The sequence below is a fragment of the Bacillus rossius genome, chromosome 7 (genome assembly GCF_032445375.1).
Source record: "Bacillus rossius redtenbacheri isolate Brsri chromosome 7, Brsri_v3, whole genome shotgun sequence".
In the NCBI taxonomy this organism is placed as follows: Eukaryota; Metazoa; Arthropoda; class Insecta; order Phasmatodea; family Bacillidae; genus Bacillus; species Bacillus rossius.
In genome coordinates this window covers 22,913,082-22,938,113 of record NC_086335.1, presented here as the reverse complement: position 1 = coordinate 22,938,113, position 25,032 = coordinate 22,913,082, and the positions used below count along the sequence as shown (strand labels likewise).

At 35.7% G+C, this 25,032-nt stretch overlaps 1 protein-coding gene across 2 annotated transcripts in view; it reads left to right on the top strand.

The window, feature by feature from the left end:
* The first annotated feature begins 516 nt into the window (after positions 1 to 516).
* The window catches only part of LOC134533726 (collagen alpha-1(XXV) chain-like), a 263,864-nt gene continuing 239,348 nt past the window's right edge, over positions 517 to 25,032 (top strand). The window contains exon 1 of one of the 2 annotated variants that reach the window (XM_063371317.1): positions 517 to 1,372. In XM_063371317.1, coding sequence (XP_063227387.1) covers positions 1,223 to 1,372 — 150 coding nt within the window. In that variant the 5' untranslated portion in view covers positions 517 to 1,222. The remainder of the gene's footprint in view (positions 1,373 to 25,032) is intronic. The other variant, XM_063371316.1, reaches the window with a different exon arrangement.

Here is a 25,032-nt window from a genome sequence, read left to right as displayed (position 1 = left end):
GCGCAGTCCAACCAAAATGCTGCAGTGGTTCTTTTTTTTTTCCTCTGGTGGAATGGGGCGATCAAACGAGTGCCCATAGTGAATCGTGACATAATGCGCGTGTCATCGGGTTGACGGAACACTTAACTTTAGTCTTTTTGCGGCCGACGCGGGTCGGAGTGGCCGGCTCGCCGCGGGAGGGGAAGGAGGGGGGTAGATGGATTGTTGCCGAAGGACGGACAGGGGAGGGGGTGGAGGAGGGGGAGGGGGAGACGAAGGGTATTTGCGGCCCGACGGACGAGCGTGGCTCGCCCAGTCGACCGCCAGCCGCCGGCGAGAGCGGCCGATGTCGCACGAGCTCGCCCGAAGCGGGCCTCGGGGCGCACGCCACGTGACTCGGCGCGGAGACGACGGACCAATCGCGGCGGCGCTGCCGGCGACGGAGGACGTGTCGCTTGCTTTCTGGTCGCGTTCACACTCAAACGAAATGAACTTGACTCACACTTGATTCAGTTCGGTAAAGCTGATACCAATTTTCTTGGTGTAGTGTTTTATATAAAATTAAAATAAATATTTTTTTTTCAGTTATTTAAATTTTATTCTTGTTAACTAACATTATTGATACTTTGTGCCATACAGATATATTTATCTTCTCGTGTTCCCGTGTCACAATGACCGTCAACTAATATTGTGTCCGTGCCTAGCATAAACTTAACCAAAATACTGCATCAAACAAACTGATGATTTCCTGCGTACGACATTAACAGCGCGAAAGTAAAATCAGTTTTGGAAGCTTTGAGAGCATTGGAAGGTAGTGTAAATTATTCATTAATTATTTTAGTTCTTCCATAAAATTTCTCTTGAAAATTATAAAAATAATAGTACTGAACAATATTCGTTTCATTTATTAATTTTTGGTCGTATTCTTACTTAAGCAAAATGAACTTAACTCATACTTAATTCAGTTCGGTAAAGCTGATTGATGAAAATATTTATTGGTGAAGTGTTTCAAATAATAGCTGAATTTAAAAAAAATTATTTAAGATTTATTCTAGTTAACTATTATTATGCCACATAGATATAATTATCTAAAAGCAGGCATGAACTAGAGCTCATACGTGCATGCATTTAGCGAGTACGGGGCAGTCTGAGGCAGCACATTTCCTCTGCAGAGCGTGTACTGGGGCGGGCCGGTGGGGCGCAGTGTTGCCAACCGCGGCAGTAGCCGGGCGACGTCTCCCCGATGCGCGCGCCGCGCTGGGCCCGCGGGCCTCCGCCCGCCACGTGGCTCTACACCTGCCTCGGCCTGTTGGCTGCACAGGGCGCGCTGCAGGAGCTCAAGCTGTTCAGCAGCCCCGGCATGGCGGAGGTGCAGTGCGACAACTCCTTCACCGTGAGTACCTGCCTCTGTCAACCTAGCCTGTAACACACTGTAGCTACAGATGTCAACCTAGTTTGTAACACACTGTAGCTACATGTCAACCTAGCCTGTGACACACAGTAGCTACAGATGTCAACCTAGCTTGTAACACACTGTAGCTACATGTCAACCTAGCCTGTGACACACAGTAGCTACAGATGTCAACCTAGCTTGTAACATACTGTAGCTTCAACTGTCAACCCAGCCTGTGACACGCTGTAGCTGCAACTGTGAACTCAGCCTGTGACAGACAGGAGCTATAACTGTCAACCCAGCATGTGACAGACAGTAGCTACAACTGTCAACCCAGCCTGTGACACATAGTACCTACTCTTGTCAACCTAGCTCGTAACAGACAGTAGATACATCTGTCAATCTACACTGTGTCACACGATGGCTACAACTGTCCACCTAGTCTATGGCGGGCAGTAACTTTCAATATCTACTCGACCTGCTGGAAGCAGTAGCCCGTGACTTTCAGACTGAGGTAACTATGTTTTTAGCTACCGTTAGGCAGCTTACACATATTAAGGACTGATGGTCAATGTATGCTGTTACGATAAATAAATAAAATTTAATCTTAAAGCATGTTTTGAAGAACGAATTTGAGGTTCATGTTAGTCGAATATAAATCTGAGTGATGGCATTAAATTCTGCGTTTTAATTAAACATTTTCCCGTAAAAATAGTTTGTCGGTTATTTTTCACTACTGAAGCAGTTAATTTTCATTTACAAAAAAGTATTTTGATAATTTATAGCTAAAGAATATGTTTGCATCATTTTTAATAATATCCTATTTTGCGTGACGCTGTAGCACCAGAAGATTTTCTATTTTGTTATTTTATACAAGCTTACACTAAATATTATACTTAACCATTTGTATTATTTTATTAGTATGTTTTTTTAGACTCAAATATGCATTTGTTTTACTTTTGATAATGTGAACATAGTTTGAATGAGGCATTTGTTTCAAGCGCTGTACAATTTAGACCTAACGTTTAAGCTTCCCATACATACAGTAGCCATACATTTTTAATATCAAGCACTTATTAATAAAAAAACTGTTGTTGCAACGAACGTGGAAGCTTGATAAAAACAATAGAATAATTTTATAATCACTTGTCAAGTAATTTGTATTGTTACCACAACAAAAAAAACACTTAATTGTTTCAATGACAAATTTGTCCCATAATTTTGATTAATTGTAGCTTGTGAAGTACCTACAACATTTGAAATTTTAGAGTGACACTTTTTCGTTGCCTATAATTAATAATAATACCTTATAATTCAGATATTCGGTTTGCTGGTGTGAAACTTTAACTAATAGACAGAAGGATCTGAGTTAGATTCCAGCTTGAACCGGGGTATTTTCACCGGCGAATTAAGTCCATCCTGTTATAAATACTAAATTCCATGTTGTCTCCTCATATCCATTACTCTTAAGACAATTATTTTACATTGCAGTATATTACTGCAGAGAAAATCTCGTGTGCAACGTTGTTAACACTACCACATACATTAAATATCAATTAAATATATATCAAGCAAGAACAACTCGTTATTTTTGTGTTTCCACTATGCAATCTTTAAAAATTCTTACGCTTCGTAGATAAAAATGTTATTAATTTATTTTTCCTTTGGTACCTATTTATTTTTAAGTTTCTGATCATCTCCTGTCCGAAATTTATTTTTCGTCACACTTCATTAAAGGTTCTTTATGTGGTTGGTAAGAGATGTTTCATGCATAGCTATTTTAGGAAGTTTCTTAAAACTGATTTGCAATTCTTGTAAATTTTTTTTTGTGTTAACATCTTAGCTCTCGGAATAAGGCTTTTGGTAGGAGTAATCTCGTGAAAATGTAACGGAAGTTGGTCAACGGAAATGTGGAACAACGTGCAGCAATATAGTCAATTTCGTAAAAATTAGGATACATATCAAACGTATTGATGAGCCAAATAAAACTTTATGACAGTGAAATTAAAATGGAATTTATTTGGTAAAGTCAAAAAAGTGATAGTGTAAAATCATCCCAAGTTTTAAATTACTTTAGAAAAATTGCATTACATTGTTGATGATTCATAGTCTTATTCCTTAACTAAATTTGTCTTTATAGCTTAATGGAAAAAGGTGAACTTGTTAACCTGAAAAGATTGGGTTTAAATATCGCCACTAGAATTTATTTTACCTTTTTAATAACATTATAGTATAAAAATATTATATAATAATGTCGAATTATCTCAAAAAGGTTAATGTTTGATCTAGGAAATATATACAGATTGAATTTAGTCATTTAAGAAAAAAAAATTACAAACATATACTTAGTGTTATTTATGTGTTTTAAAATGTTTCTGGTTGATATTTTAGTAATTCCCTAGAAGTATAACTTCTAACGTGTGTGGAAACATTATTGTATTAACGGTTTAATTAATTTAATAAAGGTAGGAAGTATATTAATAGAGTTCCTGGTAGAAAATCAAGCCCAATGCCGGGATTTATTGGACTGCAATTTTTAGTTTAAAAAATACTTGAAATATAGAGCCACGTTGATAATTCTTAAGAGAACCAACAAACTGTTAACTATCTTTGACGCTATGATTTTCCTATCACAATTTTCGTGGCTAGTACTAAGTTATAGGTATTATTTAAGTTCCTATTATATTTTCTTATGATTATTCAAACTATAACATGTATTCCAGGATGGTGTCATTAACCATATTGGCCCACCAATACGCTTAGAACATCCCCCGATGTTTGTAAAAAAATTGGTTGTCTGTAAAGTCGGTTTAGGGACGATATTTCAACGTGACTTCATAACAAAACATTGATGAAATGATTGCATAATTTTATGAATAAAATTGAATCATTTTTATTTAATTATAACTATTTTGTATGGATACAAAGAAGGAGTGAAATGAAATCTACAATTTAATTGATAAATTTACTTTTATTTGCACTCATTAATTCAAATATGTTTATTACTTTAACGAAGATATATTTTTAACTATAACTTTTATATATGTTTGCTATTTAACTTCTTCCAATATGTGTTATTCTGTTAAGGATAGGACGATGACAGGAAAAGTAGGAGACGAATGGGAGTGTTTCAAGTTTAATGTGCCTCGAGAAAGTCAAATCTATGGTTGTTCCAATCGAGTGGAAGAGAGATAGATGCGGCGCAAGCGTACAATGAGCGTAACGGGACACAGCGTAACGGGACAATGTGCGTAACGGGACACTTTTTTGTGCATGCAGCCGGCGTTCATCGATTTATTAGACGTTGTCACGTCAAAAATGCACGGGTGCATGTTGCCCCGCGTAAGTCCGTCATCTTGACGACTGCGGCTCGTGTCTACAGCAGTTTCTGCACGCATGCGCATTGGACTTTCAACCTGTGAAATTTCCGTGGTGTAATGCGCGCTTATTTCATTGTATTCCTGTTGCATATTTAAAATGTCACCCTCAACGTGCCTGAATAAGTGTAACCTCAAAAACGCAGGCGATGACAATTCAGGTCCAGAAGTTAAATGCCACGCGTTCAGCGTTGAAGCATTTATGGCCGACGCGTTCTGTAGTCGTGTTGGTTGGGCAGCCATGATAAATCAATGGTACCATTTTGTTGTACAGTATTAAGGATAGGTTATAAAAAAAAGGGAGAAACTTTTACTGTTTTTCACTCAAATTTAGACTTTTAGGATATTCATCATGCTCAGCGCTATTTTTAAAGATATTCTATGTTAAATTTCGTGTACAAATTTCGAACTATTTGCACCATGAGAACACACAAATTTGATCGTTACAGAGGTTAGAAATCACGCATCTCTGGCGAGTACTAAAAGAATCGCTCACCTTTTTTTTTTTTTTTTTTCTATTTTGGAATGATATTTTTATAGAACTGTAAGGATTTGGGAGGGAGGACATGTATTTAAGAACGCCCTTGATCAAAGCTCATTTCTAATTTATCTAATGGCATCGCTTCTCGTAGAGACTAATGATCCCGGCATCAAAGAGACGTTTAGCTCATGTCAGATTCATTATTCATATACGACCGAACAATCTCCTCCAAAGAAATCGCCTTGCCCAGAGATCGGATACAAGTCAAGACAAAGCGTCTTAATAGGTTATAACTAAAATATATTAACTTCATGCTGTCCCTGCAATTGTGCATAGTTTATCTGAATGACAGCGACCCAAAAATAATTCTCTTTAATCAAAGAAGCACCTAATAATTTGCATTCTAGTTTAGACGGCTGAAAAGTCACTAAACCATAAACATGTTACATTGGTCCAAGTATTTGGAGGTTTACGGAAATCATACATCGTAAAAATTGTTAGCCTTATGTCTGCATGTCCCGTTCCATGTCTTTTTTTATATATATTTACAATCCACGCGGTTGAGTTAGCTGACACTTTTTTTTTGTGGCTGAACTTAAAAAAAAAAAATTGATTGTATAGCATTATTTGTACATAATTAGCTGGAAAAGTTGCATTCTTTTACTTTTTGTGCAGTAAGAATAAGCAGAATTAAATTAAATGTAAACCTGGAATTTTTTATGTTTAAAGTCAATTTTACTGGCTGTTATATGATATGGTTTAGTTTTAAAAAATATATTTTTTTTCTTATCCTTTTGAAATACGCAAAACTGTTATGATTTTGAAAGGCTGAATTTAATTTATTAAAAACCATTTTACGCAATAGCCACCAGCATTGCCTTAAAACCCAAAAAATGTTCAGTTATTTGGTTATCGTTATCCACACAGCAGAAAAATTTATAAAAAAAGGGGAGTTGTCTTTAAAGTCGGTTTACGGACGATAATTTTACGTTATAACGTTATAAGAAAAAATCGATGAAAAATTGCATACTTTTTAATTTTCAAATATTATTTACAATTTTTGCAAATTTAATTAATATAATTTGTTTTAATATAATCACGAAAAATTAGTTAAAAAGCCCGCCTTGACCTGTTTGATATTAAAGAAGATTTTCTCGCACGGTGGTTGGCCGGTTCTTGCACGCTCAGCTCAGGCGGAACGTGAAAATGTTTTGTGCGTGCAGCCTGCGTTCATCGATTTATAAGACGTTATCAGTTAATTATGTTAAGAGTATGCACTATATATATAATTTAAGTTTGGCCATTCAAAAAGTCTACAATTTTAACAGTGTTAAACGTAGGCCTATACATAAAATAATTCAACGGGACATACCTTCAAGACAAACACTCGTTGTAAAACAATCAGGGATCTTTACAAACTTATGGAAACCTTTAAAAATGTATGGATATCATTGTATATTTACAGATACTTACCATCGAGCATAAAAAAAAACACTTTTTTCATTCCACATGCATGTTTACTGCGTCCAAAGCGAGTCTCATCCTAGTTTGCGGTATTTTTTTTTTTTAAATGGGCATTCACTTTCTCTTTCCAGTGCCATTAGCACTGTCCTTGTTTCGGTGAGCTCTGCTCCAAGATATACACCACACAGCGAAAAGTTTTAGACACAACTTTATAATTTTATGAATATTTTTTTAATGTATCAGAAATATTGTATTTTCTAAAGTAAAATTTGGGATAAGAATCGTGGAAGTACATTTTCTTGGTGTTTTTCAAGTGCATCATCTAAGAGTTTCCATTTTATATTTTTTCAGGAGATGTAATCGAAAGACACAGTCATGATACCAACAGTTTTTGTCAACATTTTGTCTATGCCATTAATTTTTTTAAGATGCTTGGCTCTTTTAAGCATTGCACATACTTTCATGTAATGTGTTGTTGTTAACAGTGACTGACTGTTACAAATACTTCTGTTGCTAACAAGTCGGGTAGTGATATAAAAGTGATATAAGTAATCATCATTCATAGTATACTGACTGCAATTAAGCGTAAGACAGACTGTAAAACATAATACAACTGAGAAGTCAGAACCCAGCTTCTAACAGTATACAGTTTGTACGAAGATCTCTTTGTTAATTTGAGGCGAATTTTCTTTAAAAAGTCACATAATTATTTACTGTTGTTTGTCACAGTGTAATAGAGGTGATACGTATTGAAAATCTTTCGTTTATTTTGAACAATGTTTAACGTACAAACGCTTAAATTAACATTGTACCCTTGGCTTACTCGATTCATGCATTTGTACAAACAAGTGTTTAATTATAAGTTGTTCTTTATGTTCAAAAATTTGAGTGATGACTTATTTAATTTTTTTAACAATTAATTAACTATTAGCAATCACCCATTGGTTATTTTTTAAAAAAAAACTCCGTCGGTAATAACAATTAAGAATACCAACCTCTTAGGCAAAGTCATACAAGATCACGTTCATTCTGAGACGTCTCGCGAGTCACCAGACAACGAAGGGAAGCCTTCTTTTCGCAGACGAGAGAGCCAAACGCCCGATTGCGCATCTTCGGGTTTTTTTTTTTTTTGTTCATTGTAACTCATGATAACTAATGGTCAATTAAGTTAGGTTAGCTACATTATAAATACTTTAAAACATTGTGGACGGTTGATTTGGTTTGGATAGCTGCATTAAAGATACTGTCAAATCATGTAAACGGTTTCCTAGCCCTGTATAGCTAAATAAAAAAAAAGTTTTTTTCTAAGCAACCATAAAAATATTGTACAGAATTTTTAATGTAGCTATACTTACCTAATATAACCAACCATCCACAATGTTTTAAAGTATTTATAATGTAGCTAACCTATCCTAATCGACCGCAAAATTTAATGCCACACCGGTTTATACAATGAGATAGAATTGTGGGGGGGGGGGGGGGGCAGCGAGCATGAACTTCGAGGGTGTGGCTCTATCGTATGTGAAATGAAGGCTTCCCGACAACGAACACGGCATAAATGTCACAGTACGTGGAAGACTGCAGACTGCCTCTGCGAGGTCGTGCCTGGTCCCGCGGCGTGTTTCTCCGACTTCTCACCGCGCGCCACCGTCGCTCGCGGCACGGGTGTGCCCGGCCAGCCTTGGCCCCGCCCCCTCACCGGCCCGGCATGCACCCTGGCGCTGTCCCTAGATCACGGCGTCTCGCGCGTCGGGTTGGCCGCCGCGGATTATACGTGCAGCGTGGAAACAACTATATACAACATTCTCGTGATTTCCGGCCACAATGGAGATAGTTGAATTGAATTACGCGAGAACAAGTTTTTTAATGTAACATCTTAGCTACCGGTATACGCCATTTGGTTGGAGTAATTTCGTGTTAGTAACGGAAATGTTTAACCACGGTGCTGCATCTGTGACGGATGGCGCGAACCAAAGTTCACAAAGCCAAAAAGAAACTTTAAATTATTAAATATTTAATGAATTTGTAACAAGATGGAAAGCGTTTTAATGAAATTCCTTGTCGAAAATCAGAAGAGGTTTAGTATGTTTTCCGAGTCTTTTTGTCTTATATCGGAGCCGTTTCATTTAAATGTTTTTTTTATTTTTTTTATTTGGCTCTGTAAATCAAATGATTCTATAGTCGACGTAGCTGCTCTAGCAACGAATTCCAGTGGCGGGTGCGGAAACTACATGTGATTCGCGTCCTGAAATGTATTTGAAAACACAATTTGCGTACAATTATCATTCTGGGCATTATTTTAAAGAATTATTTGTAAAATGTTGTGTCCGGTTTCGTATTACATGTGTGTTTGCAACTTGAGAACACGAAGACTTTGCTCGTTGCCGACGGGGTTAGCTGTAGCACATCTCTGGCGAGTTCTGGAACACTCGCTCACTATTTATTATGAAGTTTTCTTTCATTCGATTTTAACATGAACGTTTGAATATACTATTGATCTAACCATTACAAAATGTTAGTTTTTTAGGATCAACAATTAGAAGGAAATTTTATTATTTTTCATATCATAAGTATTTACAGCAGAGGTTTTCAATTCATTAGTAATGGAGACCAACTTTCGCGTCATCATCAGGTGACCGTAAACTGGATATACACTTTGAATGATTCGTGTTATTGGTTCACGGTAACAAAGGACTAGAAGCCATTCACAGAATCACATAATAAACATATGATCTAATTTTGTTTAACCGGGTGGAAACGCGTAAAGAAGTTTCAGACATAACTTTGTAACGTAATGAAAATTTGTTTAATGTATCAGCCAAGTTGTATTTTTGTACGGTAAATTTTGGAATGAGAATTGTGTAAGTACATTTTTCTGGTGTAGATCGTCAAGAGCATCATCTGATTTTTCCCAATTTTTATTTATAGGAAGATGTTACCGAAAGACACCATCTTGGTTCACTCATTTTTGTTTAAAAAAAATTCTAGAGCATTATTTTTTTTTTTTTTTTTTTTTAGAATTTGGCTATTTTTAACATTGCACATACTGGCATGGAATGCCTTGTTTCTAATACTGACTGGCTGTTACAAATATTTTCTTCGGCGAAATAATAATTGGTGTTTAGCATTTAATTGTATTTTGTCATAATGATTTCAACAGTATTAATACTGACAGAATACATTAATTTATGGTCTTAGAAAAATAAAAATACAGCATAATTAAAAAAAATTATTTTAACTTACTATGATCAACAATGGTAAACGAAATAAGACTTTAAATTTGAACAACCTGACAACAGCCACTTACTCTCGAATTAAATAAAAGTATGTCGATAAAATGTCATAAAAAGGGATGTTTTTGATTCTGTTGGAAATTAAAATTTCCAATGAGCCTAAAATTGAAAGAATTAAAACGATAAAAAAAACAATCGCGTTCTAAAATTCAAATGCTTTTAAATGTATTATAAACAGAGGAGATGTGTTTGAACAGGTTTTGTGACTTTTTGTTTAATAAATGACTTTTTTTTCTTTTTGTTTGCGCTTAATTTTTCTTTTGCATCTCATTATTTACACAAGCTGATAGATTTTTATATCAATTATGTAGACCGTTGTAATAAAACATATCTAAATTTTTAAAAGAATTTAAACATCTTGAACGCGATTGGTTTTTTAAAATAAGTTAAAGTTGATATTTTTGCCTATTGTTTTCATTTTTTCTGACTTCATGAGTTCACAACAAATTATTTGGTCTAACACTACCTTGCATAGACGAAAGATGCATCAGGGACAAAAACGAAATAAAAAGATCAAATCTTAAACATACGACAAAAAAAGCAACAGACGTTAAGACGTCAAATTCTGGTTAGATTTATGTAGGCCCTACATAATTAACTAAACAATTTGGACCTCTAGGACTTTTTTACTCAATATAATTTTTTTTCTAAATGGGTTCACAAAAACGCCCGTTCAGTTAGTCTAACCATCTAAAAACAGCCTGTTGCTTTCGTTTCCTTATAAAAATGTTGTAAATGATGAACAAGAAATAATAACATGAAAATTTTTTCGACCACGCTATTAAATTATAACACTAACAATATATGTATTTTTTTAGTTTTTTAAGGATAAAATTAAAAACTAATGGATTTTGTAAATAATTGGTACATATATCAATGATGATATTTACCTGAAAAATTTCTACATATTTATATTAATAAAAATATGTTGAATTTTTGGTCACATTTAGAGCAACAATAATATAATGTTGGCAAAAAACGATTTGTATTAGAATATATGCCATTAGGTACGTATTATTCAGTAGAATTTTATAAAAAATTCTTATAAGGTTAAGTAGTTAAAGTAAGATTTATAAACGATACAAACCATTAGAAATGCTCTGTCATATTTTATCAAATCCCATCCTTAATCGATTGGGAAGTGTTTGATACCTACAATCATTGTACAGGCGTTTCTCAATTATTAAAATTGTATATTCTGTTATATGTCTATTATAAAATAAATATATTATAATTTAATTTAAAAACATATCAGATAAAAATTCAATTTGTCAAAACGAATCTGGCTTTCTATTGTTTTTCTTTATTAATTATACGTAAATATGTAAGCAATAATAAATAAACGTAGAATTAATTTATAATATGAATGCACCTATTCGTTTTTAATTATCAAATGAAAAGAATTATATAGTTCTACCTCTTACCACACAAACCCTTCTACGTAATTATGAATCATATATTTTTTATTATTTTTATTTATTTATATTTATTTTATTGCAGACTTAACCAAATATGTGCTGGATATTTTACATTCAAGAGGCAATTTTTATGATTAATATTTTACTAACAGAAAATTTTGTAATATATTTATTTCTACTTTAACGTAAGTTTCCAACACATATTGAATCACAAAAATTAAATTAAAAATACATAGATAAAATACAGATCTTTGGTAAAGTAACTTATCAAAATAATTGGTAATATGGATGGAAAGCTTTTGAATTAGTTACATAAAAATAGCTTCTTATTTTTAATTGGAAAATAGTTTTCAAACAGTTGAATTATTGATCATAAGCAGGGACTATCAAAACTTCCTTAAACGAGAATTGTGGTATGGTTTTGAGCATGAATCATTTATGGATTCTTTGACTATTACGTAAGATGATAATTTTTTGAGGCAGTCATTCTCTAGTACGATATTTTCGAAGAGGTGCTTCACTGAATAACTGCCATGTAATTTATGTGACAGTAAATCACTTACTTGGTTCTAAATATATTTGTATCACGCAATCGCTGTGTTTCGAGAGTGGTTGTATTGCCAAATCGCAGAAAGTTGCCTAACCAGTTTTCTTGAACGAGATGTATAAAAGATGCTACGTTCCAAGACGTGCATTTTTTTTTTCAGTTCAGCATTTATCTTTAATATTTCAAAACAAGCTAGTTTAAGACTTGTGTGAACATCGATATAGTATGAAATTCTGGATTTTTTTTTACGCTGGGTTTTAAACTGTCTTCTTTCATAGTTATCGCAGACTGAATAATACACATCTTATTCACGCAATTCATTTGCAGTCGACAATTTTGACACCCAGCAACATTTTAAGCGTTTATATTCTATTAGTGACATAATTAACTTCCATTAATTGCGACTGAAAGCGCATTATATTAAGAGATTGATAAAAAATAACCCAAATATAACCTAGACAACTGAAATTTTGGTACGTCGAAAACGATATTGTTGAGTTGTTCGAAACAGATGCTCTCGCAAATGAAGTTAACTATTTAGAGAAATTACTCTCTTTGGCTGACCCCGAAATATCCCAAATTCAGTATAATTTGCGAATCTGTATTTAACAGGAACGAGAACAAAACACATGACCTATCTTTATCATTATCTTTAATGATAAATATACGTAGCACATTTCTGGAATTTCTACTCTTTGTGCTGTAAAAGTGGATAAATTTATTACCTTCAATGATAGGTACTGGTTAGCCACTATAAGTTTAAAAAAAATTCTTAAATTTCAAATTAATTATAGTACTCAATTTACCCGATTTTAAAATTAGAGGAGCATTATCTGGTGTTTAGGATTAAGTAAAAATCAACATTATTGGATCATTCCTCAGTTCAAAAATTTGTCATTTTCGAAAAAAAAATTTTAATTTTAAGAATGAAATTTAAATAATGTATAAATAATAATATTGATGCTCAAATTATATCTTAAAATAACCTACGATCGTAAATATTTCAATTCACGCTTAAATAAAAGAAACTCTTCTGAATACAGACATCTTAAAACTCCCCGTAAAATAATACTCCAAGATAAAATAGTAATTTTGGCTTGCAACCGGCAATATTTTTGTTTTTATAACGAAATCGTTTATTATTCTTATATTTTTAAAGATTATATCGTGTATTTCATCGTAATTATTAGATATTCGAGTTACTTCCATTTTAAGATCAAGTAGTTTCCTCGAATTATTTTTTTTATTGTTTATTGGTACGTTTTGAAGTTCTATATTTTATAAGTGTATATATGCCTCCCCTCGTACATAACAATATTTGTAAACCAGAATTCTACAGTTCATCACATTATGTAATCCAGCGTTAGTATATCCACTGGCTTTCAGATGTTTCCGAGTGGTTTTATGTTGTTGACATTGGCCGCTTGTTCGCATTGCTGAGCTGACAGCGTTTATTCTTTATGTGTAACTTATTACCTCTCGGTGTACGGCATTTTGGTAGGAGTAATATCGTTAGTGAAACCCGAAGCCGCATAGAATGTAAATGTGTAACCACGGGCTGCCATATGTGGCAGTTGGAGCGAAACAAAGTTCACAAAGTCAAAGGTAAACTTTAAAGTACCTATTAACTATTTAATTAATTTTAACAACTTCAGCAGCATTTTAATATAATTCGTTGAATAAAACAGGTCTAAAACCGAGTTTAGATTTTTTCAAGTCTTTTTTTTTTTTTTTTGCTTTTATCAAAGCCGTTTCATTTAATTGTTTTAAATTTCGCTCTGCAAATCAAATGATTCGATAGCCGACTTAGTTACTCCGACAACGAATTCTAGCGGCGAGTGCAGAGACTACGTGTGATTCACGTTCAGAAATGTAGTGGAAAACACATTTTGCGTAAATTTATAACGCTCGCAATTATTTAAATAAAGTGTACATTAAATTTAACGTACAAGTTTCGTATTGTGAGTATATTTGCAACATGAGAACACATGAATTGGCTCTTTGTTGAGGTTAGATGTTCCTTCTCTGGCAAGTACTGAAACACTCACTCCTGTGTTTTCTTTTTTTTGTTCATTTAGAGTTAATATTTATATTCGGGTTACATTTCAGTACAGTGATTCCTGTTTATTAGTAGTTTTTAGTTTCAAAGTTCACATTTTCACGTCTGGTATTCCCTTTAAAACTATAATGCTGTTCAATAATCCGGCATTAATTCTAGTAAGGGGGACATGGCGAGGTTCCGAACCTGCTCTGTTAAATATCTACCACTGCTGAAACATTGTTGTGGTTTCATGTACCGTCTGTGAAACGCTTGTATCGCAGTACAGAGTAGCGTCAACTGTTGTCCGATACACACCACCCGGCTGGTTAACATTAAAACTCTTATTTTTGAATTCCGTCTTTAATTAAAGTGAGTTTAAATTTTATATAGTACTCTTTGCTAATTTTTTTAAGACTTAAAATAGTGTATAATGGCAGTCTCTGACAAAAAAAAATTAATTCAATTCTAAACAGCAATTATTTTTTTCACCGGAAGAACTATTTTTAGCAGTCTGTCACAATAAATAACAACACTTTACATTAATTACATGTTATGAATAAACATACCCAGAACATTTTAACAATTAAACGATGTAAAAATTATGAGTTAAAAAATTTTGAAAACCAAGAATTTTTTTTGTTATTTTTCCTGTTAAGTAATAATTGAATATTATCAGATGATGCTCTTGATGAAATACAACAGGGAAATAATTTTTCCGCAGTTCTAATGCCGAATTTTCCGCCAGAGTAGTTGGTCTGCGGGGCTCCAAGCGGCGGTGGAGTCACCTCGCGCCGCGCGTGGACCGCGAGGTGCTCGCAGCTGCGACTCGTGGGGCGCGTGGTAGCCTCCGGGCGCTGTCCGGCGAGCTGCCCCCTAATTGACGGTGGAGAGGGGGGGGCGAGTCCCCTGGAACACGCGCTGTAATGTATGGTAATTAATACGGATGGAAGCCCCGCCGGCGAGGCGAGGCTGCAACTCGTCCGTGCGGCTCTATCAGCCCGCGTCGCCTTCGGCCGCGCTGCAGTCACCCTGCTGGCCTCGGCACCACTTGAGCGCCGAGCACCGGTCCGTCTACCCCTCTGTGGTCACCACTTCCCTCTAGAGCAGTGGTTCCCAACCTTTTGTTGTTCATCTCCCCTTTCTGGAGGTTGACAAACACCTATCGCCCCCCCCCCCGCCCTTTTTTGTTTTCAATTTCATTGTATGCCTAATTTTAATTTGAAGTAAACTGTAAAAAGTAAAAAAAAAATTATTTATTTAAACATTTAAACAATTTTATTACCGTATATAAAAAACAACCAAAGCAGTTTTATCCGGTCACTCTTAAATGAAATATAAAAAAAATTAAAATGTACATTTTTTACAGATTTATTTTTAAGAACAAGGAAGTAAGATCATTAACAAACATTAAAAAAAAAGTTTTCATTTCTAAAATGGAATCTGGAAAAATTAAGAAAGTTTACAGTTAAAATTTCAAAACAATTATTCAAATAACTTTATTAACACTAGAAACAGCGGTACCAATCATTCAAGGTTTATTGAAAGTTTGAAAACATTGTTATTGTTTTATTTTACCTTTTCAATTGCTACCTTGTGCTTGGTGGATTTCAGTTAAAGCTTGAATATCCAGCTTTATGTTCGTCAAGTTCAGACGCAAGTCTCCTTTTAGGCAAATGTCCAACTTATTTCTTTGTTTTGTGAGGAGCTGAACAACAGAACTAAATCCTTTTTCAACTAAATATGTTGACGGGAACGAGATGAGAAGTGGTTCAGTTTTTCCCCACAGTTGTGGATAAGTGTCCATAAGCTTCACCCATGCTAACTCGTAACCGCTCTGCTTGAAAATGAGCAACAACATCAAGTTGAATTTCAATGACGGAAAAATGTAACAAATAAAAAAAAAATAGTTTTTTTAATATAAAATTTTCAGACATTTTCACTGTAATAACACGCACATTTAAAACTATAAAAAATTAAGAGGTTCTAGGGAGGTGATACATGTTTAAATTAATAAGGCATCACTTAAAATTCTCAAACAAGTTAAGGCACATTAGTTTTCAGCTCGGAAGTTCCAGGATCGAATCTCGGGTAAGTTATGGTTCTAAATTCATAACGTATTCATACGGCCGAAAAACACGACAGTAGTTGAAGAAACATCATTACTCAATCATATTTCAGTTATAATAAATTATTGTCCGCTGAACAGTCACTAAGACGTTAAAGCTACCACTGAGTTTACTTTGCGTGCCGTTAGTTTGAGAGGCGTGTATCTAAGCATTTTCTATTCAAGGAACTCACTGACCTAGGTCTATTTGTGATATATTTTTTTTCTTTTTTAAGTGAAATTGCTGCCCGTATTTACAAAAAAAAGTAATATACAAAACAAAAGGAAAAAGGTTTTTCTGTATACTATACAGAACAGATAATTCTATAAGTTGAGCATATCAGAAACACTCCTTCACTTCTTTATCATAGCCAAAAAAATTCTTATCAAACAGATTTTTTTTTTTAAAAACAATCATTTGATACATATCAACTTAATATAAACAACATATTAAACTTTTATAACCACTTTCTCCTTTCAAACTTCACTCATGTGTATTTCCAATTAAAATTATTCATGTGAAGTTTTGTGTATTATGAATAACCATTCATGCATTTTATGTTGTTACTCTCGTCAGTTAAAAAACGGGTATCTGATTCATAGATAATTATTTAAAGCAAATATCTGATTAGCTGCACAGAATAATGAACGTTGAATTCATTAAATATTGCAGAGCTACTAATTATGTCTCGTCGAGCAAAAAAAAAATCAATATAAAAGAAAATCAGTGTATAGATTATTGAAATATTACCATCGTCTATATTCCAGATTTGAACACTGACAAGCCCGTGAAACGAGGATGTTTCATCACGGGAGACATGCAAGATTCGCGCTAATATCTGGTGACAGTCTCGATTGCAAATGTTTGTACACTTGACGCACCTTTGTCCCTGGATCACGAGTTAATTAACACGCCCTGAAAGACTATAAACTAATGAAAAACGCCTTTAAAAATTGTGACCTATTTACGTGCGAACCGGAGAGAAGGTGAATCGTGGCAGCAGCTAATCAACACGTGATGTCGACTTCATTGTGAACATGTTTATGGAGTCTACCCTGTTACCGATTAATAAGGCAAAGCTCGCGTCTACGCGCAGAGTACACAGAAAAAAAAGTGTTCTCTGCTTTTACAAAACTTTTTTTTTTGGAAGCCTGTTGACAAGAAATATTTTATAATATTACAAAAAAATAATATATCTTTGAACAACACATGACTATGTTATGTTATGCATATATTAGATAATTTTTCTTACAAAAAAGTGGCACATAATTTTATATTTTAATCCGATGTTCGATTCAAGAATAATTTAAATATTAACCATGGAAATGATATTATAACATTCTACCATTTGACTTTATTTTTTATCGTGCTTATAAATGTGCGCTGTCGATATAAGAAAGCTACTCAGGGAACGGTTTACGTATCTTTAATAATTGGAGGTACTGGGACAACACAAAGCATAACTGCCCGGGTAAGAATCCGAACCAAGTATTACTGCGAACACTATTTTATAGTGATATAGTTGTTTTAATGTAGATATACAAATATATGTAATTGTACATGAATATTACTGTTCCATTAAAAAAATACAGTCCTTCCGTTTGAAAGATGCCTGAGTGGGAGATACCAGAGAAATTCGCGGATACACTTCCGAGATAGGTCAGAATTCCAACCGTAGTATCTTTATGCTGCTTCTGCGACATCACACATTTTTCACAAATAAGTTTGTGTCTATCGCTCATTGGCTGCTGCCTGTTTTACCATTCGGCCAAAATGCCCGTGATTGGTTCATTTCAATTTTTGTGAAATGGTTGATTTCTTGTCTCTTGGGGCGTGTCAAAACTACTTATTGTCCAATGAGAAGGTATTTCAAGTGTAAAATGGTATGCATTACAGCCTCTCTCCAAATACTAAAGCAAAATTTGGCAGGTCTGTAGTCATAAAAAAAGAATCCAATGGACACGTGACATGTGCTGAGGTCTGTGTATACTATCTTGAAGGTCGTTGAACCCGCAAATTTATCTTTCCCTTCTGAGTGCACTTAAAAGTGCGGCACCAGTCACTAAACTCGAGTAATACGACGTATGATCAAAAAATACGGTGAATATTTTTTTTAACGAACAAATGAATAAGCTTACATCAAATTTTAACTAATGCCCTTCAAGATACGCTTCTTGGTTAACAGGGCGCAACTAATGCAATTTTTATTCCATGATAGGAAGCATTTCCAGAAGGTTTTTCAGAAGGGCCTTCAGCTGCTACGTTTTGGCTCTCTAAGTCGAGAATGTTTTCGAAACGTTTTCCTTTTAGCATAATATATTTTTGTTATATCCGTTTCGCAAACAAATTTAATGTTTACGCGTTGTTCGACGTGCATGGTTTGATATACGTAAATTACGCTCAGTCGTTAAGTCGCTCCGTGTTCACAATTGGACCGCAGTTATTTGGACAGTTATTTACTACCGTGAGCCAACGATGCCCAGCTAGGAGAGAAGTGAGTGAATCAGGTAGTCAGATTTATCAAGGATAAAAAAATGTTCTCTCTACAATTGAGCCAATGGGAGAGAAAACATGAATTGAGCTCACCTATGACTTTGAATTCTATCCTGTGGTCAGACGAAACCGCCACATTTCCGGGTCTATGTCCATGTTGCGCGACAGACGCGGTAAACACGGCCTTACTCTTCGGCGCTGGAAGCTGACTGACGAGTCACAACTTGTTCAAACATGACACTGATTATCTCAGTGGAGTAGGTTGTCGAGCTTAGGTATTACTTCAAACAGCTGTAGCGACAGCAGTTGCTGCTATAAAAATTCATTCACTGTATTTTTTTTATCTTGCCTCGTGTATCAACTGTTTTCTAGTGTTTCTCTATCAGTCTGCTTGTGCCTGAGGACGGGAACAGACTTCATTTCCCGAAATGTCGCCACTGTTATCTTAGAAAGCTTACCTTCTGTATTCATCTGTGCTGTCGTCGTTGTGGTGTCCAGAATATTGGTTTTGTCAAATTGCTGGATCCTCCAGTGCGTGTATCTCTGTGTTGTGTGTCAATTTTATCTGTTTAGCATCATCGTTGGGTTCTTCTGTTGGTCGTCTTGTTGTCCTGGGTCGTTTTCTGTCTTTATTTTCTGTTCTTGTTATTACTGTCTTGTCGTTGTCTGCCTGCGATGCCGTAATTTTTAAACTAATTCTTTCCACAGACTTTTCTGTGCTGTTTATGTTTTTAATTTTTAACATTGCCTGATTTTGACTTGTTTTGTGTGTTTGAATATTCTTTTTGTCAGTTACTGAGGTTTCTTACGACATACGGTGTAATTAGTAATGGCGTATATCCAAAATCAGAGTGATCTTAAATCAGAGTGAAGATTTATGGAGGTATGCTATAATAAGCATCTGCTTGGTATTGTGGTTAGGTCGAACACGTTCACCAACAAACGCGCATTAGGTCACGTGATGAATGCAAGACGTAGAAGGCGGTGCGTCGCGTGGAGGCCGGAGCGCATGCGCAGTCCCAGCCGCCACGCGAGGAGTAAACAAACAAGGCGTTGATGGGTGCAATTGCAGTGCGGTCCGGACGGGTGCCAAACGTCAAGCAATCACAGTTGGTCGTGCTAACTGCTTCATCAGCTCTTGTCACGTGCTCGCTTGTGCGTGGCCATTCACACGCGTTATTTCACCTGCATGGCATGAAAGATTTCCAATATCCTACCGGGAGATACAAACAACATTTAACTTTTCGCGTTCCGGAAAATGTATATATAAGTTCATCCTAATACATTATCAGTTTAAGTAAGCGCACAGTATAAGCTATTTCCCTTTATTATGTTTTACATTTTATTTCGTTGATGTTAAAATAAAATTAGTATATAATTGACATATTTAACATTATAAGTATTAGTTTTGATATAGTGAAGTAGTAATACTGTAAATTATTGATAAAGAACGAAAATTAAAACCACTAAGGGCTGAATTTCGTCTTCAGTAAATAAATTAATGAATTATTAAATAAATAATTGGACACATGGTTACTTACAGTGTACAGCTATTTAAAACTTAGTTTGTGTAAACAAAATAACTTTGGTTTAACATTTGAACAATAAATTTTATATATAGAGGAAGAGAAATGAGAATTTAACTGAATTGATAGAGCAGTGAAATAATACCTTGGTAAGAGCCAGAATAAATACCCCGAGGAAACCCACCAACTGAACAAGAACGTCTATCACGCTTGGACTTTTGAGGATAAGTCCGAATTTTTCCTGCTGGGAATCGAACCCGGATTGTCTTGGTGGCAGGCGAGTGGTCTGGAAACCCCGAATGGCTCCCGTGGGTGGAAATTACGATGTATGATAAAAAAAAAATACGGTGACTGAATTTTTATAGCAGCAACTGCTGGCGCTACTTCTATTCAAAATAATAAGCCCGATAGCCTGAGCCGTTGAGATAATAAGTGTATATTTTGAACAGGTTGTGACTTGTCAGTCGTCTTCCAGAGACGGAAGAGTGAGGTCGTATTTCTCGCGTCTGTCGCGCATCTTGGGTGGAGACCCGGAAATTTCGTGGATTCGTCTGGCCTCAGGGTAGAGTTCAAATAAATAAATGTGTTCAATCCATGTTTGCTTTCCCGTTGGTTCGTTTCTTAGTGATAACATTTTTATTCATGTTAATTGGCACTACCTTATTTGATTACATCTCTCCTTGCTGGGCATCATTGGCCCACGGTCGTAGAGGCGCGAGTCCAAACAACAATGAACACGGTGCGAGAGTGTGAAGGCAATGGTGAAGGTTAGCTTTAAAACTAGCAAAAGCTGATGATATTTCGCAAAGGCATGCCTAGTTTGTTGTATATTTTTGGAATACTATAAATGTGCCGTGGCTGGCTGCTGTGGATGTTAAATGCGCTACTGGTTTTGTTTGGTATGTGGCTGTGGTGATTTTTCATTTTCTGGTACAAATGTTTTCCCGATTGCGGGAGTTGGGTCTTCGTTCAAATAAATGTATTTGTCTATGACAATGAAGCTGGAGATTTTTGGACGTAATCTGTTCTCTATAGCACGGTCATTGTCAGTGTTTTATGGCTTTCTGCTCATTAGAAGAGAAGTTTGGTTTTGGTGACTTCGCTGATGTAATGGCAGTCCGTACAGTACACCGAAATCCCTCCTGTTTGACTACTGGAAGTTTGAATATGACACTTTCTACAGAATAATATATGTACAAAAAAGGGATCTTATGCCATGCAGTTCCATGATATAAGTCCTGGCACGACATAGAGTGAAATAAGCAATGTTGTATGTCCAAAACCACTTAAATCTATCTTCCCCATTTCAATACACTTTAGAAGAATGTACAACTATAATCTATTAACCTACCAAATATCGTACTTTTATTCCACCCTATTGTGTGTATGTTGAATAAAATAATATTGTAATTCTTAGTTTGACATCAAAGAGTTATAAGTACTTGATAATAAAGAGCTCGAATGTAAACAATTTTATTTTATTCTCGATATGTTTTTCTCTTTTGCATGGTTTAACTATTTCTTCATTATCATTGCCGCGCAGATTCCAGGTTGTTGCATTTTTAAAAGCTCAGCTGCTTATTACAATTCTACTAAATGCTAATATAATCATAGAACAAGAAAAACTCTCAGGCTAAAAGTTCAACACTTACTTCAATGCATCGATAATAGTGAATTTCAGCAATCCAGATTCATATTTTAATTAAGAAGTGGATTACCAAATTTTTGTAAAGTTCATTGCTGCATTTTGAGAACAAATGTAGTCGAAAAACAAGCAGCTACTTCCATTCATTTCAAATAAGCGAATCCAGCGAAACGCCATTCTGAATACCAGATTATGAAAATATCACACAATGAATGCAAAAAAATCAAGGATTATTATTTTTGTGTTAGCTGTAATTATTATAATTTTAACCTAATGAACTTTCTGTTTACCTTCAGCATAATTGTTTAGTATTACTGTTTTCCAGTTTGAATGTAAGTAATACAAACTAATACAAAAAATATATATTACTAGCTGCAGTACCTGGCGTTGCCCGGGCTGAACACAGGGTTAAGGAGACTTTTTTTCGAAATCAGATGTAGATAGTAATTGTCTTCTTAATATGAATGACATGTGTGCAAAATAATTTATATCACTAGCAGAACCCGGCAGACGTTGTTCTGCCAGTGTAAAGTTATTTACCTCTATGTATCTTTAAAAAAATGGATTGTATGTATGTAGTCTAGACTCTATAGAGCACTATAGAAAAAAGTGAAACATGGAATATTACTGATATTATAAATATTCCATTATCTAGCTAATGCTCGGCATGCGTTACAATACCTCATTAAATTTTGTTTTGTAATTTGTTTGAAGTAGGTACAGATATACAAAGCATCTCTCTCTATCTCTCTCTCTATATATATATCTTTATCTCTATCTACATATATATATATCCACATAAATACAGCTATATCTCCCACTAGACTCCATAGAAGGTAACGGGAATGGCCTCTATGGAGAAAGTGATTGCTCTTTTGAGGTGTCGGAACTGTTGCCAGTTCTAGTATCCGAGACATGACCCAACAGGCCCACAGAATGGGTGCATGGATGCGAATACATAGCCTCTCCGCACCAATGGCAATCCTCTGCCTCCTCGTGGCACCGATGAGTAGTTGTAAAACCAGCAAAAGAGGACAATGCCGGGATGACCCCTGCCTCAGGTATCCTCAATTACCTGGCTGGGTACTAGAAATGGTGAAAAATCTGAAAATGTAGGCAACAACAGATGCAAAAGAAGCCTTTCTGGAGGGTTCGACCGCTGAGCCGGGTGGTAAGGCCCAAAAAGGCCAGTCTCCGTCGAGAGACATTGCCTAATGGAATGGCTTATGTCTGCCACTGTGGACTATGAGCATAACCGGGCCATGCGTCTGTAAATTCGTCTAGCAAGCGGATCGGTGGAAAAACCCATGAGGGGGGTCCCCCCAATCCCTGGATTTCCCTCATGAGGCCATCCCATGTTTCTAGTTCACACTGGTTAGTCGTTGGTGCTCAGTTGGAAACGGGCTGAAATGCTGTAAATCTCCAGAGGTCATAGGGAGATCGGTGGAGAGACCGAGGTATGCGCTCCCCGAGGTCCTCCCATAGCTGATCATCACGTAAGACAGCATCACAGAATTTGGTGGTAGTACGGGGTGGTCCCTTTTATTGGTAGAGGACCCCGTTGAGGTTTCCTTTTCGGCCCTGGACCACGATTGGTGTCGGCTTCGTACTTGGAAGTGGTGCCCTTATCGCTTAGGGCAGACCTGAGTAGGGCTCCCTAGCTCTGAGAAAGGTCGTGGCAGGGAGATGCAAAATGGCTCCAGTGGTAAACTGGTGAGTTACCAGAGGTTGGGTAGGCCTCGACCGGACCGCGGATATTCTGGGTGTTTTGAGGGGTCCCAGAATGAGGCGGGAGGTTGGTATGATGCGCCAATAGCACTGAGCTTTAGGGCTTAGGGGTTCAGTCAACTATTTGGTGAGCCGATTCCCGACTGCGTGTGCGGCGTGATCCGCACCCACACCCGTGGGGGTCCCGGGGCTCGAGTGACACGGCACTCAGGCGCCGGGTCAACAAAGAAAAAATCCCGTTAATTATGAATTGAAACTCATATTAACAAGTAACACTAAATAAAAAGACATGAAATACCCCGGAGGGCCACCGCTATGAGGGGTAAAGGATTCACTTATTTCTTTCTTCTCTCTCTCTATATATAAATATATCTTTATCTCTATCTACATATATATCTATATATATCTCCACATAAATACAGCTATATCTCCCATTATCTCTATCTCTCTCGATATAAAATCTCTATATCTCTTTATACATGCCTCTTTGTAGCTCTATATATCTATATATGTATTTAATTATATTTCATTCTCTTTACCTAGCTCTATCTCCCTCTATCTCTCTTTCTCTCTCTATCTCACTATATATCTATCACTCTATCTCTCTCTGTCTATCTTTTATATTTGATTAAATTCAATTGTGCTATGTGTGCGCACTCATACAACGAAAACAGACGAACTGCTGTTATATAAAATATGAAATTTTTTGAAACGACTCTCAGGCTTCCTATTGTTAATATCACACTCGAACTGAAATTTCGCTGTTTTTGATTTATTCATTTCAATTCTGTGAATTATCGCTGTTTCTATTCTATTTAATTCATTTCAATTCTGTAATGTGTGTCCACTCATGCATCGTAAATACATGAACTGTCTCTAAACTATCTGAAAAACACACATTATTTGAAACAATTCGTGCCCCACCTATTGTAAAATAGTTGTACTAACTCAGAAACCTCCTTGGGCATGCTCATAACTACTCACTAAAATTTCATCGCAATCGGATGAATGCTATAGGAAAGCACACGGGACAAACGAACGAAAATTCTCCCCAAACAATAGCGCGTTTAAAATTCAAGGCGACGCCATCTATTGACGAACTGTGTTATTAGCGCCGTTAGTCGCTAGCCGCCACGAGTTCCACTAAGCTCACGAGTCAAACCAAGGAGAAGGATAGAAAGTTGCCAGACCTTTCTATGTGTATGAACGTATGGCGGACTTAGAGAAATGACACAAACTCGCTGTTAGTATGTCTATAACCTATGATTTTCTGTTTTAAAACTGAATTACCACTTTTTTACTCCATTAGGGATTGAATTTCATTAAAATAGGTGGTCTGTATGTTAATCCAGCTGTATGCCAAATCTCATCCATATCCGTTCAGCGATTCGGGGGTCGAGGAGTAAAAAACATACACACAAACTTTCGATTCATGTCATCAAATAAAAATAAAAATTAAAAATATTGAAAAAAACTCACGACGGATATAAACATTGCAATCGAAAAATGATTAAATTAAATTTTTGAAATACACCCGACTAA